Genomic DNA, 18,496 nt, shown 5'->3' with positions numbered 1-18,496 from the left:
CTGAATTAAGTTATTCTTTGAACTATTGTCTTTCCTTCAATTCAGGGATTTAGATATGTTGAATTCTCATCTTTCTAAATCAAACACTTCCTCCCCCTACAATTACAAATTGTAATTTCAGATTACAGAAAGTGCAGGGTTCTCATTCTAACGCATGTGTGAGTTTCCCAGTCACCAACAGAGGTGTGCTGGCTCACACCTCTTTCCCTTCCCCTGGGGAATTGCTGTGGATGAATCAGCTCCCCCTTTCACCTCAGCTCTTCCATTCTTTAAAGTGGGGTAATTACTTCCCTCGCAAAAGCATGCAGTAAATTCAGATCTAATCATGGCTTTGAGATGGCATAAACTTAAAAAGATACAAAATGCTAACAGAAACTCCATTTAGTCATTGCAATTTTGAGCAAAGAGAAAGGCATCAATTAATTTTCAAAGGGCAAGAACAGTACTGCTGTAAGCAAGCTGCACACTACAATTGTACTGAATCACCTTCTCTTCATACATGTCTCACCCAAGTAAATTTGGGTGGCAACTAACCTGAGTCACATCTAAAACAAAAAGCAAGAACTGATAGCTTCTGTGCCATACCTGCAAAATAATAACTTCTCCATTGGAAGGCTATAATTATCTCTGATACCAAAGCAACTTTATACTGTGCTAAAACCTTGCTAGTATTTCCTCCATAAATTAACAAACTCTGACACAAACAGTACTTAAGCATCACCACAGGGATATAGCAAAAACACAGATAAAAGCTAAAGAGCAAGAAAGGAAATTTGAATGGAATTACCTTATTGTGCTAACACAGTCTGACCCAATATTTTAAGAGGTCATCCAACAACCTCATTTGTTTGCAGAACAAAGCAAGGTCAGTCAGATTTTGCTCTGTTTGACTCAAAGATTTCTCAATACTTGTAAATTCTCCATATAACCTGATACAAAAATTAGAGGATATAATTTTAATTATGCTTGTGTAAGTATGAAAGATTACTGTTGATTTAGAAGGAGTTACAACAACATGCAAAGTATACATCTATATTGGAATAAGAAATTAAATGCAATAAAACCTGTATCTGATTTTTTTTTTATTTTTTTTTTTTACAAGGAATGTTTTCAGTATCTGTCTAAGTAAGCTTTGGAGTTGAAACACTAATCCAAAAGCAGTGCTTTGCACAGGTCAGATTATTCTTCCTTGCCAAACAGATCATCCAGAAAAGGTAAGTATTTGATCCCTTTCACAGGAAGGGATGGTGGTTGTCTGCCTCGGTCATCTTCATTCTGAAATTAGTAACCCAGAGAATATCTTAGAATATAATATTGAAAACAAGAATAATTAAAAGCTGGTCAAGATAAGATTAAATGAGCTGCTTCATTTCACAAATATGTGAAAAAGTGGACATTTATACAGCACATCCTCTTAAAAGATTACTACATTCACATTTTTATCAATCTTGCACAATATTTTATTTTAAATGTTTTCTATCATTAGCCTTTTTGCAGATATTTTCAATTTAAATGATGCTATATTCTCTTCATTAAGATGATCATACTTGAAAGTGTTGCAAGTCAGCTATGTCTAAACACCAAAAATCATACAAAATAATGAGATAGAAAGAAGAAAATAGTCAGCTAAACAAGCACAACTCTGTTGCTGAAATCTATCTGTCAAATACAGGTACTGTAGCCCCAAAATATTGCTGTTAATTCATGGTAAGTCATGAACAGAATGACAATTGGATTCTAAAGTTGAACAAGATTTTGATCCCTTCCTTTCTCTGATTTTTTCCATTTCATATTGATCTCTTCATTAAAATATTCTTGTACTGTACCGAGGATAACCTAGGTATTGCAGCTAACAAAATAATAAAGTCAATAAAACTGAATAAACTATACTGGCACCAACTGGCACTGTTCATTAAAAACCGTGTTATATGTCAGCCTGACAGTTACAGCAAGGATTTGGAGCTGATGAGGAACTGATTATCCCAGCATGATGATGACTGATTGTAATTTCCATTGATGCTCTTTCTTCCTTTTTGATTTCAGCTGTAACCTTCCTCCCATAACTCTACTTACGATCTCAACTGGGGCATTAAGGCATCAGCCACTCCCAGAAAGCCCATCCACTGGCTGTCCTCCAAGCAAAGATAATGGCTTCTTCATATCCAAACAAAACCTCATCTCTTATGCTGATCAGAACATATGTTTCACTACAAATGTCCACTTCACCCTCCTGCTTGTTTCACAAGCACCTCTTCCTCCACACCTTCACCTTGTGAAGGCTGCCTCTTGGTTCCACCATTACTTGCACCCCACCTTTACCCCGCAGGAGCCACCTCCTTCCTTCACCTGCCATAAATCAGGTCATGTTCAATGGCTAGATAAGCCATCCTGTGAGGGGAAAAAAATGGTCAAACATTCAACAGCAAGTGTATCTGTGCCTCTGCTTATTTCACCCTTGTTTTTCAGCACAGAGCTTAACACTATCTTCAAGGCAAAAATCCTCCGGGCACAGGCTCTGACCTTCTTTTTTTTCTGTGGTAGAGGCTCACAAGGCCCCTTATCCTGATACAATCTCCTGAAAGCAGTCACTGTTTAAATACTGAGTTATAACTTAAGCAGAGAATTTTTCTGTAACAACAAAGAATACCCACTGAACTAAACCTAATGCACACTTCGAACCACAGGACTGCTCCATAAAACACATGGAAGAGCTTTGATTTTATCTGCACAAGATGGAAAAAATCTTCTCCATGACAAAGTGAAAAATAAACCATCATGGAAAGCAGAGCAAACCAGCAGCACTGGGCCCTCATTAGAAATCACTGACAGTTTGAGATGCTAGAGAAGAGCTGGTAAGACAAGTAAGAGAGAGGAGTCAGGTTAATAGCACAGTACTTGAGGAATATTGGTTCAAACTATGTCACTGTTGAACTCGAATTTAAAGGAATGTTATGTTTCTAAATGGTCTGAATACAATCAAACACACTCTGTACGAGCATAGCAACACATTGGCTAGGCCAGAATAGCGAAACTATGTGTTCGCAGAAGGGCTTGGGTTTTGTCTGTTACTAAGTTTTTAAAAAACCAGCATAATTGCCTTATGCACTACCTATTTTAAAATATTCCATTCAGTACAAGATGGCAAGAGCAGATTAATCTCTGCAGTTTGTTGATACCGCATTTTTATTTACCCTAAGTAGCAGGCTGGTGGAGATATACAAAAGTGATCCATCAATCCTGCTCTTGCCGTACACCTACCAGTGATGTGGTGTATTATGTACAAGTTTCTATGCAGTTATAAAAAATACATAGCTATTTTCTGCAATGTCAGTGGAGTTTAAAGTATTTCCTGACTATCATCTCAGCAAGTGAACAGATTGTTTGACATGTAACAATGATATTTGTGGGTGAAGTGGTATTCACACCCATTGTTCATGGACAAATACACCTGTTTCCCCTTCTCTTATTTTTTTCTTCTAGAAAAATGTCGCAGAGATGTGACACCTATTAGGCATGGGGGTGTTACAGGGCTCCTTGTCCCTGTTTGATTTCTCTACTTCATTCTAAACCTCCCAGAAAAAATTAATTACTTGAAGAAAACAGGCACAAATATACAAAGCTGAAAACTGTCGTGGTCCCCATTGGATAACGTGCTCATGTTAAAGTTTCACTGTTCTTTTGCTCAGATACACTGGTTTTACCTTGAGAGGAACTTTTATTGTCTGGAATGCAGGGATTTGATTCTCTCTCCAGTTCAGCCCATTCACAAACTTTTTATAGTCCACTTGCTTATGGTCATCTTCAAACCTAAGCAGGATATCCATAAGATGACTCAACGTTAAAGGAAATTTTTCACAAAGATGTATCATGTTATCTACAACATACTAATACATTACCTTTTAGATAATTTTTTACTCCCTTATTACCAGACACTGGCAGGAGTTCAGAAAAACACTACTGAACTGTCAGGACTTCTATATCATGCACTCTATACCATATACTTACAACTTATTATTGCCTCTCATAGTAGAATTCAACTTCTTTAAGGTTTATTACATTTCAACTAATTTTATTTTACTTTTGAAGTACTGCACAATCTTTTCCAACACTGGGATCTAACAATTGGTGACAAACATAGAGTTGGGATGATCAGTGTATGATTCTTTTGTGTAGAAAAGAAACAGGCAGAATCATAGAATCATAGAATCATGTAAGTTGGAAAAGAACTTTGTGCAAAAGATCATTGTGTGCAACCATAAACCTCACACTGCCAAGGCCACTGATAAACCATATCCCTAAGCACCACATCTACATGTCTTTTCACTATGTCCAGGGATGGTGACTCAACCACTTCCCTGGGCAGCCTGTTCCAATACTTGATAATTGTTTTGGTGAAGAAATTTTTCCTAATATCCAATCTAAACCTCCCTTGGTGCAACTTGAGGCCACTTCCTCTTGTCCTATTGCTTGTTACTTGGGAGAAGAGACGGACACCCAGCTGGCTACAACGAGACAGTTGTAGAGAGCAATAAGGTCTCCCCTCAGCCTACTTTTCTCCAGGTTAAACACCCCCAGTTCCCTCAGCTGCTCCTCATAAGACTTATGCTCTAGACCCTTCACCAGCTTGGTCAATAGAATGACAGCTTGACAGGCAGAATGATACAAGAGAGCTGAGCTATAACACAACTGACCTGCTTTATCTGGCTTCTACAATCATTTCCTGAAAATAAGCAATCCTTCAAAAATGCTATTTGCACACACCTTGGGATCAATTTACAATTGACGAACACACAGCTCTCTAACCTATCAAATAATAGCCAGATTTAAAAATCACAACCCTTGCCACTTGGTAGTCGTTTTATGGCATTCTTCTTTATTTCTATGGAATAAATACATATTTGTGTCTGTTATGAGGGTGCCCTAACTGCATGAAGATATATATGCTGCCAGCCAAGATTTACAGGTACATGTGGAACATGCTATCTCCCTCCCTCAAATTTCTAAAATCATTACCTTGCACTAATAAACCTCATGGAAGCAGATTTGTAAGCCACGTCATCCTTCTGCCATTGATTTGGATGAAGCAGCTTCAGAAAAAAAGTCCTCAATTCAGTTAAACACTTAAGTGATTAAGGCATTTGGGAAAGACTGTTATTTCAGTGGGACTAGTCAAATGCTTGAAAGATATCTGCAAGCTGAAGCTACCGTGCAAATTGTTTCTGAAATGAACAGCTTAAGTGCTCTGCTATAAATACTGTACTAGCAGCTTCTGTGAATGACATCTGTCTCACCTAACACTACCGACATAGAAAAAGGGACCTGGTTTAGGCATATAAGTACACCCTAAAGTGGCTGTGCTTCACTGGGGTCCATGGAGAGGCATATAAAACTAGCAAGACTCCATACCTATTCTTTGGTGGGAAACATCAGGTTAAACAATTCTGTCCTGTAATCTGGTGAGACAAATACTACTGCACAGGAGCAAGATTGTCTCCAGGAAACAAGTATTTTAGAAAATAATTTTACTTTGTTCTTAAAGAAATAGCACTGAACAAAACAGGGGCTTCAAAACCCTTCAACCACTGCAGAAGGTCAAAATTGAGCATGAAGGTACTTTAAGGGAGAATTTACAACACAAACTGGGAAAACAATACCGGAGAAGAGGAAAAATAAATCTAGTGACAAAAATAAACTGCAATAAACTGCAACTCATCCTCTTCTCCACCTCCCCCCACACCTTTCATTTAATAGTCAGCAGGAGAGATAATAATAAAATATACTGAGAGTCATAAACAGAGATGCTAGCGATAAACTGGAATGTTAAGTACAGTGAGTTATGCTGAAGATGAAAGCAAAGTCAGAAAAGAATGCTACTGTTACTAGTATTAAAATGGAGCCTGAAACATTGCCATGACCCTCCTATGACAGCTTGCTGCTTTATAATAGCTCACATGCAAGTTAGCATTTTTATGAAATCTTACTTTTGGGGAATATATCCAATATACAAGAAAACTATCATTCCCACTTCTAGGTGGTTCTTGTTTGTTTCAGGTTTTTTGCAGGTGGCCATTGGGAAAAGAAAGGACTTCTGCATTAGAAGTAACAAAACAATAAAGAAGCATATAGCTCTGGGAAAAAAACCTATGGCACCCAGATTTTGAATTTCAGAACTATCATGACTTTTTTTTTTTTAACTATATATGTATTTATCTTTTGCTTGTTGTGAAAAGTCTAAAATACTAAGTCTATTGCCAAGATGCAGAGCTGTATAAGCAGGAATTTTAAATAAAGAACAAGTGAAGGTATCTAACTACTTAAACTTTACATTGAGGCAACGAAGTCAGAGAAAGCACTGCTTCTGCTTTCAGCAAGCATTAACAAGGAGAAAAGTCCTTTGATGTGACAACACTAGCAAACTGAGATGACAACATGGGCATGAAGTTAACTATAACCAAAGATTTTAACATGGGCAGAGGAAATGGGATTCCTAAATCCTGTATTTAAACAGCTACAGAAAGCAGCTTAAAATATTACTCTAGAATAATCCAGAAAGAAAGAAAAAAATCTGCTCTTTCGATCTCTTTCCTGCTGTGACTTATTGTATCAATCTACTAAATGCATATACTTGCAATTTGGCACAGAGTATCCAGATGGACTGAGGAGATGTTATCAATTTGTGCATTATTAGGAGAGAGATGTCATCCATTTCAGTGTCTGGAGTTAATATGACTGACTGACAGTGCTCTTCAGGAAAGGAAATTAGATTTGTCTTATCAAGAAGATGCAACAAAGATCTCTTGAAACCATGCTTCTCTTCAGTTTTGCCCTATGACTTCACCAACGCATGTGATTTTAGAGTATGAAAGTCACTCCCCCATCCCTATCATAGTTTGCAGAGCTTTTTTTTTCTTTGACATTACAGAAATAATTGCACATTTCTGCTTCTAAAAATATATTCATAATGAAATACTCCAGATATGTGAAAAATCTGGTTAAATCTGAGGATGCTTTGGTGAATAAAGGCTACATACAATTATTTTTAGTTTCCCATCAAGAAATCTGTAACCCAAACATTTATGTCAAAAAATGTACATGCAGAAGTTTTTTTAATTCATTAGTTTTGAATAACATTTATTAAGAAGATAATCTGATAATAATAGGGGAGAAGATCATGCTGCTTTAACCTTAGAGAAAATGTTGGGATTCTTCAGCTTGTTTGATAGTCTCTGTGTAACACAGGTATATGCCTAAATTGTCATAAACTGCTCTTATGAAAAGATTTAAAACAGCAAGCATGGACAAGTCTATGCAGCTGATCAATATGCATTAAGTAATGGCTACCATCTTCTGTATACATTTATTCACGTCTTCAACAACTATAAATTGAACCATCAGCTGCATACTGAATAACAGAAAGAATTTCTTGTAAGAGATCCAAATATAAAGTCTTTTCATCACAAATGGCATAGGCAGTCTCAGGCAGCAAAGGTAACAAGCAGAACACAGAGTGCAGGAGAACAATTTTGTGACTATTTCCAATCTCACTCCTGCTATCAGGACACTTGCTGTAGCAGGAAAAGAGGGTTTCCTTCTGGAAAGAAATAGGTCAGCCCTAAAAAAAAAAAAAATTACAGGTAGGCAACTAGGTAAGAAATTATTACCCAGCCACAAACCATGGAAAAGCTGAGCAGGCCTGGCCTGCCCTATCAGTGACTTAAGAACTGGGATGACCACGTAGGAGGCCCACCGCCATCAGGCACTGCTACCTGAGACACTAGGGATTAACTTTTTCAAAACCACAAGACTCCCTCCAGAGTCCAAGAGACTGGTACTGTGGAGAGGTGAACTACACAGACACTTTTTACAGAAATTAAAAGACATTTTAAAAAATAGGAGCATACACTTAACAACTAAACTAATGTGCAATAATCAACATGTAATACTTGTAAACTTGTCATCTGTTTTTTCTTCCCTCCATTTTTTCTTTCCTTATCTGCCAGCTGTTTATATACCCTCAGGGGAAGGACTGCGTCTTTTCAAGTCCTTGTTAGCATACATTTAGCATTGCAGTAAATAAAAATAACAGAACAAACCCTAAATTCATTACTTAAGCACTTTAGCAACATTTATTTATTAAACAAACTGTAATTGTTCATTATGCCTGCATAAATTTAAAGAAATGCTTATAATGACTACTGTGGTTTTCTGGCAGAAACAATTGTTTACCATCTGCATTGCTTAATACATTGTGATTAAAAGTCTGTATTGCACTATGATTAAAAAACTAAGTGAGAACATGCTGATGGAGAAAGGAAATACTTTTTAATAAGCCAGCTCAGGTAAAATGGAAAAATGGACACACTGTTGGGTATCTAACTCCTACTATTCCACCATCCCACAATTAAATATATAAATTTACTCTAGACAGACAATTTGAAAGGTTTTTATGAAACCTCACAGTATTTATGCTAATTCTCCCTGCATTCTGTGGAAACTGAATGGTCTTTGGGTAGAGTAAACAATGTCTTGGGTCATCTGGAGGTGATCACAAAATTAGACAGTAACTTCTAGTCCCATCCCATGCTTTTAAAAAATGACAGATCATTGCAGTATAATTTACAAATGTAAATAACAAATACTTTAAGAATATTACCTTTCAAAATGGAAGCATAGAACCATTAAGTCCTACAGAAAGTCTCTGCCACCTAATCTCAGATAGCAAAGCTGAATAAACACATAGCTTCAGTCTTCAACTATTATCTGATCACATTGTCTAGCATCATTTTATAGCTGAATAAGGTCCAGCTAGTGCATTAGCCTTATATACTGATTTTGTGGGAATCAATCCAACAACTTTTATTGTACCACTTTCTTTCTTCATAAAGAAAGATACACACAGTAGGAATGCCACCACCACTTGCTTCAGAAACATCAATGGACACAAAATTACATGCTTCCTCATAAAACAACAACAACAACAACCACCCAGGGAAATAATATTGTTGACAAACTTTGCCCACACTGAATTGCATAATTCCCACGAGTGAGATTGTTTTTCATTAACAATAAACCTGCCTGTTTCATGATTCTTCAGTCTCAAAGAAAACTACAGAAAGCAGGAGGAAAGGAAAAGTCTAACTCTCATACAGCCAACTCTACTCTTTGATTTCCACATTACTGGAATTAACTCCTATTAAACAGACTTCAAAAAAATCTTTCCCTGACTCTGCATTCTTATGAAACAATAAAATTACCAGGCAGTGCCAACTGCACACATTATTAAGTGACAATCTTCCTTCTTATCTGCACTGGAGTGACTCACCATGTAAACTGTCATCTTTCGAAGCAGCTGACATTGTAACTTAGAACTGGCATTACACATAGCACTCTATCATATGAAGTACTTCTCACACTGATTTCTGATGCCCAGCTTCACACCATTTACCTTTCTCATACAGAAATCTGCAATATAGGCTGGCCACATGCCCTTTAGAAACAAAGGAAAATGGATGGTAATTTAGAAATCCAGCTCTTATACAAGCTGAGGAGATAACTCTCTCCTTCTCTATCACCTACAGAAAGAAAGCAAGCCACCTGCAGTGGCTGAATCCTAGTTCAGCTGTCATGGGTACCTGCCTAAAGCTGAACAAAATCCAGTTCTTAGTCTCCTCCTTGTCTTCTAAGCTTATCTCTATTTTTTATTACAGTGTACTGGGCTTTTTGGTTTTAACTGCCTACACCGAGACTCTTCAGGACAGAAGAGGTTCATCTCACAAAAGCTTTCTCAATAAACACATCTCTGGAGCCTATGATGTGTCAGGCTTATCTGTTTTTCATCATCATTGAGTTAGTACATAACGGAAAACTTCCAGTCTCTTGTCTGTGCATCTACTCAATTTCAGCCTTTATGAAGGAGAAACTATGAGAAACCCTTGTCTAGTACAGGATGTCAATTGTCGTCCAACACTTTTTGTGTTGGGTGGCTTAGTGGGAGTTCTTAAAAATGAGTTTTAGATTAACGCTAAAATTCAGACATGCTTCTGATGACTAATGCTTGTAACCTAACTGTCAGAAGTGATGAACAGCAAACAAATTGCCAAAGTTGTCTGTTTGGCCACTGCAGGGAACCATTCTGAAAGTCTTTGGTCTGGAAACAGGGACTTTGTGAAAAATAGCCCCTTAGGCTTCCTAAAGCAGTCTTGTTGATACTGATTTTAGTAGGAAGTTTTCCTGGCAGTACGAAGATGCTTCATTAAAATGGATTCCACATTTCTGCCTGACAAGAGTCTTTTCATTATTTGATAAATCCAGATGCCTAGTTTGCAATTCCTCCTGAAATCAAGAAGCATATCTATCTGAAAGCATCTAAACATGACAGAAGACAAGATCTGCTCCTGCTTTTTACATAGAATGAAGGCACAGACAAAACATTAAAGGATTTCCCACAAGGGAAAGAAGAGACCAATGAGCATGCGTTTAAACCTATTACCAGAAAATCCAGCCATGAAAACCAAACTCAACATGACATGAGTGTTCGAAACACCACAGGTTACTCTGAACTCTAGCCTTTAATACAAGTGCACTGAATACTAGTTCTTTTCACTTCTATTCCCATTAATACAGCTAGCCAAGCAATTTGTCTTGAAACAATTAAACGTGCTATGGAAAAATACCAAAACCATGCCAACATTCCTTTTCCTTTTCAAGAACTACAATAAAGTATGTTTCAGCTGAGATTAATAGGAATAGCAAACCACTTTTATTTACTACCGATACTGTTCACTTGATTCAAGGACATTTCATTGTATTCATCTTGGTATGTTTTGTAAAACTCACACAATGTGCTTTCATAAGATTATTGTTTTTACCTTACATATACACAAGAACAACTAATGCAAAAAAAAGTGAATATCATTGATAATGGTAAGTATTAGTAACTGTTTCTTAAAAGACGAATTCCATAGAATTCTGGCAAAACCCAGGTGATCTACCATGCCAGACAAAATGAAAAAAAGTTTCTAAGATGGATGCACCTCAGTTGATTATAAATATTCTATAAATAGGGAAGTCCACATGTATATTGAGACAACGTCAGCATCATGAAATTATTAATATTATATAAATGACAAATTCTTAGGAACTGTGTCTGCAGTAGATATTTAGCGTTGATTTGCATCCATGCATGCAGGTCATACTATCTGTCCTTAACTTACATGGTCAGTAAAGCTTGCAGATCATCATCAGCCAGTGGCAACTTAAAGGACTTGCAAATAGTCCTGCACATGTCACGGGGCAGCACTCCACATCTACACAAACAGAAAGAGAGGGAGAGCAGTGTACATTAGGTATTTTCCAGATTTACCTCAAGTGAATGTTGGTGTGAATAGGAAAACATGTGAGGAATATTGGGGTAGAGGTAAAGAAAACAAGGTTTTATGAAATTTTGCTATTACAAAGCCAAGAAACTTGAAGTGCACATAGTGGCCTTCCTCCCCCACACTGAGGTCCTTAGTGATTCTTTATCTGTGACATCAGAGAACAAAAAGGGCAAATGAGTCATATAAAGAATCAGCTAGAAATCCTTCCTTTTTTCCCCTTAAATCACTGTTTTCCTCTTTGATTTAAAATACTGTGTTTTGCCTGTGAACAGGCATCTGACTATGTCACAGAATGTTCAGTACAGCAGCTATAATAAAAACTCCACAAACAAAATGAAAAAGAGACAAAAAGCCTATTCTTTTCTTGTCTGCTGTCAAAGTGCTGGAAGAGGGTTAACTTTACCAATAATAATTCTTTGGCCGCAACGTATCATTTGTTCAGCAACAAACAAAAAGTAGGTAGGTTTACAAGCAGAGCTTCCCAAATAACAGCTTAGGATAAATAGAGGAAACTTACTTTTCACGGTCGTTGTACATAAGGACCGCAGACAGTTGTTCAAAATTCTCAAAGCTATTTTTCTTTAGTTGTTCATGAGCCACTGCAAGGAGGAAGTGGAGGTCCATTTTATATTCATCTCTGACACCGTAGTAGCGCCCGACAGTCAGAATTTCATGTTCTGAAAATGCTCCATCAGTGATACTGACTATCAAATTTCTGTTCACAAAACCAACAGTCTACATTAGTTTTAAGTAAAGGAGTTAAAAACTGTTAATAGTCACTAAATTTCAAGGGGGAAAGAAGATCATAGTGCACTCATTATAAAATGCTGTATTTAGATCTTTAAAGAATGTATCCACTTAAAATTGAAATACAGATCTGTTCAAGGAAGTATAATGGAAATTACCTGAACTCTTAAACTTTTGCCGGATGTCCACATTTCCTCAGTGGTTGGCTATACATACAAAAATACATAATAATCATGACTGAAGCCTTTTACCGGCGATGCCATACTGGCATGGAATATTAGTAGAGATTAATTTTGTCATTGCATTTGTCCAACAAGATAGTGAATTAACAAGGTATTACTTTGGTTTGTTCCTAATTATATTTTGCATTCTGCAGCACATGATTAATTATCTGTAAACAAAAAAGCATGCACAGCAGTTGCAGAAAATAGAGAGCGAGAATTAACAATGACAGAGGAGAAGTGGGGCAGAAGATCCCAACAGAGAAAAGAGTATTAATCAAGTGTCAAGCCGTACTTCACAAAGCATTGTGAAAGCTGGCCTTGCTGGGTAGCTTTCAGGGGAAAGCTGGGGGAAGGGAAACAGAAATTGGTCACAGAGAGAGGGCAGAAAATTACACCCAACTTGTAATCACAAGCCCTCCTGGCAAGAATGGAAGACAGGAGGCAGTAGCGAGACCAGTTTATGCTCGGACACTGTCAGTGGAGAGTCAGATCCTATGCAGGAAAGAGCCTGAGATGTGCCCTCCCAAAGATTGCTTGTGGTGCTCAGATGAATCAGCCCAATCTGAGGAAGGAGAAATGTTCCTGAGATCCATCTGATGGGCCAGTGCTGGCACTGAATGACTACTCATTCCTGTTAATGTCAAGAATTTGTTGCTGGTAATAGAGCTGGAGTGATTTCTGCGTAAGCTCCTGGAGGCACTTGTAGCATATCGGCAAATGGACACACCCTTTGCAGCTTAAGAACCAGGACCAGTAATTACAGTTCAGAACAATCTCCCTCTGCTTTATATTGTTGGTGGAGGGGAGGAGAAGGACTAATTTTAAAGACTGTGTTGCCTTTGTAGTAGGAGTTTTGTTGCCTTCAGTGATTACAGAGTTCTTCGTATGTCCTGGATGTTGACACAACATAAGGGAAAAAAAACACCAGTAGTGAGGTATGCAAGGAAACCTAGGAGGCTTCCTGCTCTCCTGGAAAAAAATGCACCTGAACTGTAGGTTACCTCAGCTGTTACAAGGGCTCTTGTCAAACCTGGCTTCGTGTAACTATATGTTGGTGTTATGAACCCAAACGTCTCCCTCTGGTGAACTCACGTTCAACAGGATATTTTTACCAGTAAACATCAACATAGCCCCATGTGCTTCAATCAAAATTAGGTTAATTATATATAATACGTCTGGATAAACTGCACTAAGAATAAACTTCACCATAACTGCTGATGCAATTAGAGCTGTACCTTGTGGTACCCTCGAAGGTACTGCTTCACTGTGATTATATACTGATCTTTGAAAACAAATGGAATAAATTATTAGCAATGCACAAAGTTCTGATGCAAGACTCAAACTGCTGGCTTGAGAATAGTTACATTCCTGAATGCATCTGATAATGGGTGTCTTAACGTCCACATGTGAAGTCAAAGCACAGAAACTTAGTACCCTTCCAAACTGCAAAGTTTTATCAACAAACGTAATTTTTCACTTGCTTCTTCTCAAAGGCTTGTATCGTCCTGTTCAAATGAAGATATCTCTTCATAGAATATAATTGCACTTACACAGCTATTCAAAAAAGAATGCTAAACACTGCATAGTGTCTGCTTTGATTCAACTGCTGCATTTTTCATATTAAATAAATCAGCAAGATCCTTTATTTGCAGTAGCAGGAGATAAATATAAGAAGACAAGTTGTTGACAATAGCGAACCTTCTTTGAGATTATGCAAACAACGACCAAAACTTGGTCCATCTATTAATATTATCATTATCTTGTCAGCATTATTATTCAACTTACTGAATATTATTATTTATATTGTAGCAGCATTCAGAGATCCAGTCAAAACTGGAGCCTCTTTCCTGGAGCCTGCAGTAATACTACTGCACACACAAAGAGGACAATACTGCCTGATAAGCCTGACACTCTAAATGCTTGGGCTGGCAAAGCTGAAAGCATGTAGATAACATCACCCATCTGAATTTCCACAGACTGGATTTCCACACATGGCACAGGTTTTTCCAGTGTCAGGAGTTTAAAGGTCTTTTATTTTCTCAAGCCAGTCAGTGACAATGATGTCACCAAAACCCCCAGATAAAATTATTGTCTCATTTGGGAATTAAGGAATATTCTAGTGATTGCTAGAGACTAATGAGTGAGACCTAAGATTCAACAGAATTACATCTAAACTCTTCCTGAGAAAAAGAAATGGGGTGCAAGAATTGTTCCCACAGCTTAGTTATCTTTTGGTTTACTTTTTTTTGTTCTAGAGGAATAAGACAGATTGCAATCTGAAATTGGTAGAGAAAGAAGAAATAATAATTAACAGCTTAAGAGAGCTGTTTCTCAAGCAGAATTGAAGATAGGCATCTTTGTTAAACCCACGTGGTTCTTTGTCTATAACAGCGAACTGTCTTGCCAGTAGCTTATGAGAAAAAGCAGTTTGGATAGGACCATGTGATGCACAGGCATCTAAGTTTTAGGAGTCTTTTTCCTTCTCTTTTTTTAACAAAGCTTTCAATAGCTTTAACGATAGCTTAGGGGATAACTTCAGTGTACACCGTGTATTTATTTCCTGGATGACGTGCTGAATATTTCGGTTCTGCAAGTAGTTAAAGTAAATTGTATAATTACAATTCTGCTTCACTACATCATACTTACAGGTGTATTTTTAAATACATATTTTAAATACAGTTCATATAAAATTACATAGGTAGAAAGGAAGAAATCTGAACAGCCAAATTCAGAGCACAGTAAAGCTTTAGCTCTATATAAGATAAGAGGATTATCGTGCTGGTTGAAGTTGTCACACAGATAATTGCCTGTACTAAAAATAATCATTTGTAGTTAGTTATAGTCATGAAATGCCATGACAGATTAAAAATTAACAGTGATATACACAAGAAAATACAAAACTGAAAGAAAAATACATATTCTATTCACAGAAAAATATCTTTGACTTTTAGAGATGCAAAGAAGTGCTTTCATCTTTGTCATTAAGAATGTTTCTTTCATTCTAAAATAAGATGCACAGATAATAAAAAGAAGAGAGCCTTTAGATTACTGGCTATAACACGAATGAACAGAAACAAAAACTACTATCACTATAAAGCACAGAAGTTAAATGTTCCTGAAAGGCAAATTCTTCCTCTGGCAGTGTGAAAGTTTCCTGTTAGCCCCGCTATGGTCCCACTGCAGGAGGGTTGTAGACCATCAGTAGATGCTCAGACTGGCTCATGTGGGCACTGAGACCAAGAAAAAATTTATCACCTGGGTTCCCCTACTTTCTCTCTCACTCATGGAGAGGGCTACAGCATTTTTGTTGCTGAAACCAAGTGCCTCAGTAACATTGAGCTAGACATATCTTACTCCATGCCACACAACAGCGCTACCCTAAATTAAACAGCTGGGCTGTTCACAGCTGCACAGAATACAATTGTGATTAAATTTACACTCAGCTGAGCCTCTCTTTGACAAAATAAAAATCTTTCCTTGCTTCTGGAAAGCACAATCATCCCTTCTAAAAGTGTGCTCCACCAATTTCATCATGCAAATGCTCCGAAACTTTGACCTGCTCTTAGTGCATGTAAGAAGATGAAGTTTTGCAGATTATTATTTCATAATTTGAATTAAAATAATAATTATTTGATTTTAAAGTTATTATGCATATAAATTAAAACCCTTTTCCAAGTGCTATAAAGTTTCTCCCGACATACATTAACTTTTCATTTTCACTCCCCTTCTTGCTCTAGTAATAACTTTTTCCCTCTTCATGCAATTAACAATTCAAAATCTTGCTTCTTTTGAGTAAAATGTCTGAGTCTAGAAATATTTTGACCAAAAGCTGCCAAAAACTGTGGCCTCTCTTAGTTTAAATCCTACCTTTTACTCACTTATTTTTCATTTCTGAATAACACCTTGTTTTCATCTCTCACTACTTTCACTTTGCATTGCTGGAAGAACCTTCTGCTGACCTATATCTCTTCTGAGATATTTCAGAAGCAATTTCTGCCTTGGTTAACATGCCTATAGGGATGACATTCCACACAATATACATCTACTTATATACTTTAGTTATTATGACAGTTCCTAAATACATAGTGGATTACCAGTGAGAAAACCAAATGCTTCTAGGTAAAATTTCTTCCTCTGTTCCACATCATTAACTCTACTAGTACGCAACACCGTTCATATGCTCAAGTATTTTGGCTGTGGGATAAACTGAAATCAGTCAGCATTTGAGCATGACTTCCTCTTTCTACTGTCTATATGTTTGCCCGTTGCCATACCTGAAGCATTGCCAGAAGCCAGATTTCTGCTCCCCCTATCTATGCTGAAATTACTATCCAAGCATGAATGAATTATTGCTCTCACTACTGCTTTATAGTCTTTTTTAAAGATGCATACTACTGCATCCTATAATTTCAATACATCTTGGTTCCGTGAAGACACTCTTCTCTATTAGTGATTCAAACCTCAAATAACACCATTTTCAGGCGGCAACTCAAACATTTCTTCTTGAATTTCAAGTCTACTAATTAATTTGTTTGTTTGGCGCTCAGGATGGACTTTTCTTTATCTTTCAGTGTATATATTACTGCTGACTTGCTCTTCTTGACAACACCCTGTGCCAGCTCCATGAAAAGCAGACAGATTTCAGTTGTGCTTTTCAGCTTACTTGAAATTATTACATTTCTCTTTTTTTCTGGGGCATGGGTTCGCTTTCTTTTTCACACACAGTCTCCAAGTAAATGCAAAACAAATACACGCCATTTGTCAGCTAACACATGCAGAAAGCATCAAGAAACAGTCATGCTCTATACATTTTTGGAGAATGCACCTTCATTAAATATTAAAAAACAAAATCCACTGTCTTACCTGAAAGGGTCATACTCAATCACCTTCGTATACTCAGGGTCAGTGGCAGCAAACACCTGTCTGATTTCTCGGGAACGAGGTTCGGCTATGTCTTTCAGTTTTGTGAGGATGACACCAATATCAGCCACGGAGAACTTAACAAAGGAAGGCAAGGAACAGATTAGAGAGAAAGGCACTATGCATGCACTGTCAAGATGCAGGGCAATGCTGAACTTCAAAGTATTATTAGTTTCTTCATTGTTTCATTTCAAATACATAAATCAGCACTGTGTTAAGTTTGGAGGGAAGTTTGCTACTGAAAAAATTGCTTCCTACTGAGAATATAAAAAATTAAACAAAAACCATCAGATCATGCACTGTCAGAAAGCTTATTCCAATGACATAAAAGGACATCCACTTTCGCTTCAAACATTGAATTGTTAAAGCAGAAGCAGAGACATTTGAAATACAGTTCTAATAACTTGGTCCCAATTTTATGTTAGTGCATCTCACTTAATTCTCAACTAATAAAATTCACCATGTTAAAACTAATCTTTTCACCGTTGGCTCCGATGAACTGTTGAACAGATATTCTCATTCATATTAGACTGAGTATGCTGTTTTACATACTCAGAATTAGCAGATTGGAAATTCGTTAGGAACCAATTTTTCCTGTCATGTCAGAAGAATGTTTATTTCTTCTAAATATAGGCTACTAAAATAAAATTAAATTTAGATAAACAGAACTGGAGCACTTAAGCTTCCACCCTACATTCAGATTGTTGTGTTAGAGCTCTACCGAAGATTTATTTGCTATACTCATTTTTAACATAAAACATCTATGTATTTAGTCATTAAATAGTGGTTGAGTATCTGATATGCCCTTACATCTGTTGTGCTCTACCTAACTTACAAAAGCACAATGAACTATCTGAAAATAGCTTTCTCCCATTTCTTCCAGTAAGCAATGCTGGTTTAGCTAACAATTATTTGGAATTTGGTATGACTGGTATTAAGGACCTAATAACAACAGAGATTGGGCCTCACTCTCAATTCTGCTGAAGTTTGTCTAGAGCATTGTATCAGTTCAAAGGGATCTAGAAAAGGGTATTCAAAGTTCCTGTGACACTGCCAGAACAGTATAAAGTGACCCAAGTTTAATAAATACATCAGTGGTTGCAGGTAGCATGCTCAGATTTAGAGAAAACAGTTGCTGCATGTGCCAAAACTGTTCCAGGTATAACCCTGGCATGCAATGCTATGCAAGGCAGTGGTGTGGAGCAGCTGGACCAGCAATCAAAAAGT

The 18,496-nt window shown here is 37.1% G+C and overlaps 1 protein-coding gene across 2 annotated transcripts in view; it reads right to left on the bottom strand.

Moving 5' to 3' along the window:
* Window positions 1–941: 941 nt before the first annotated feature.
* The window catches only part of EFHC2 (EF-hand domain containing 2), a 66,633-nt gene continuing 49,078 nt past the window's right edge, over window positions 942–18,496 (bottom strand). Inside the window, exons 11-15 of one of the 2 annotated variants that reach the window (XM_075773541.1) lie at window positions 17,213–17,346; window positions 11,896–12,093; window positions 11,214–11,306; window positions 3,702–3,807; window positions 942–1,275 (exon numbers count right to left, since the gene is read on the bottom strand). In XM_075773541.1, coding sequence (XP_075629656.1) covers window positions 1,180–1,275; window positions 3,702–3,807; window positions 11,214–11,306; window positions 11,896–12,093; window positions 17,213–17,346 — 627 coding nt within the window. In that variant the 3' untranslated portion in view covers window positions 942–1,179. Of the gene's footprint in view, window positions 1,276–2,237; window positions 2,389–3,701; window positions 3,808–11,213; window positions 11,307–11,895; window positions 12,094–17,212; window positions 17,347–18,496 lie in introns of those variants that run through there. The other variant, XM_075773548.1, reaches the window with a different exon arrangement.

Source organism: Balearica regulorum, chromosome 1 (assembly GCF_011004875.1).
Source record: "Balearica regulorum gibbericeps isolate bBalReg1 chromosome 1, bBalReg1.pri, whole genome shotgun sequence".
Taxonomy (NCBI): Eukaryota; Metazoa; Chordata; class Aves; order Gruiformes; family Gruidae; genus Balearica; species Balearica regulorum.
Note: the sequence above shows the minus strand (reverse complement) of the source record. Positions and strands in the feature narration are given on the sequence as shown.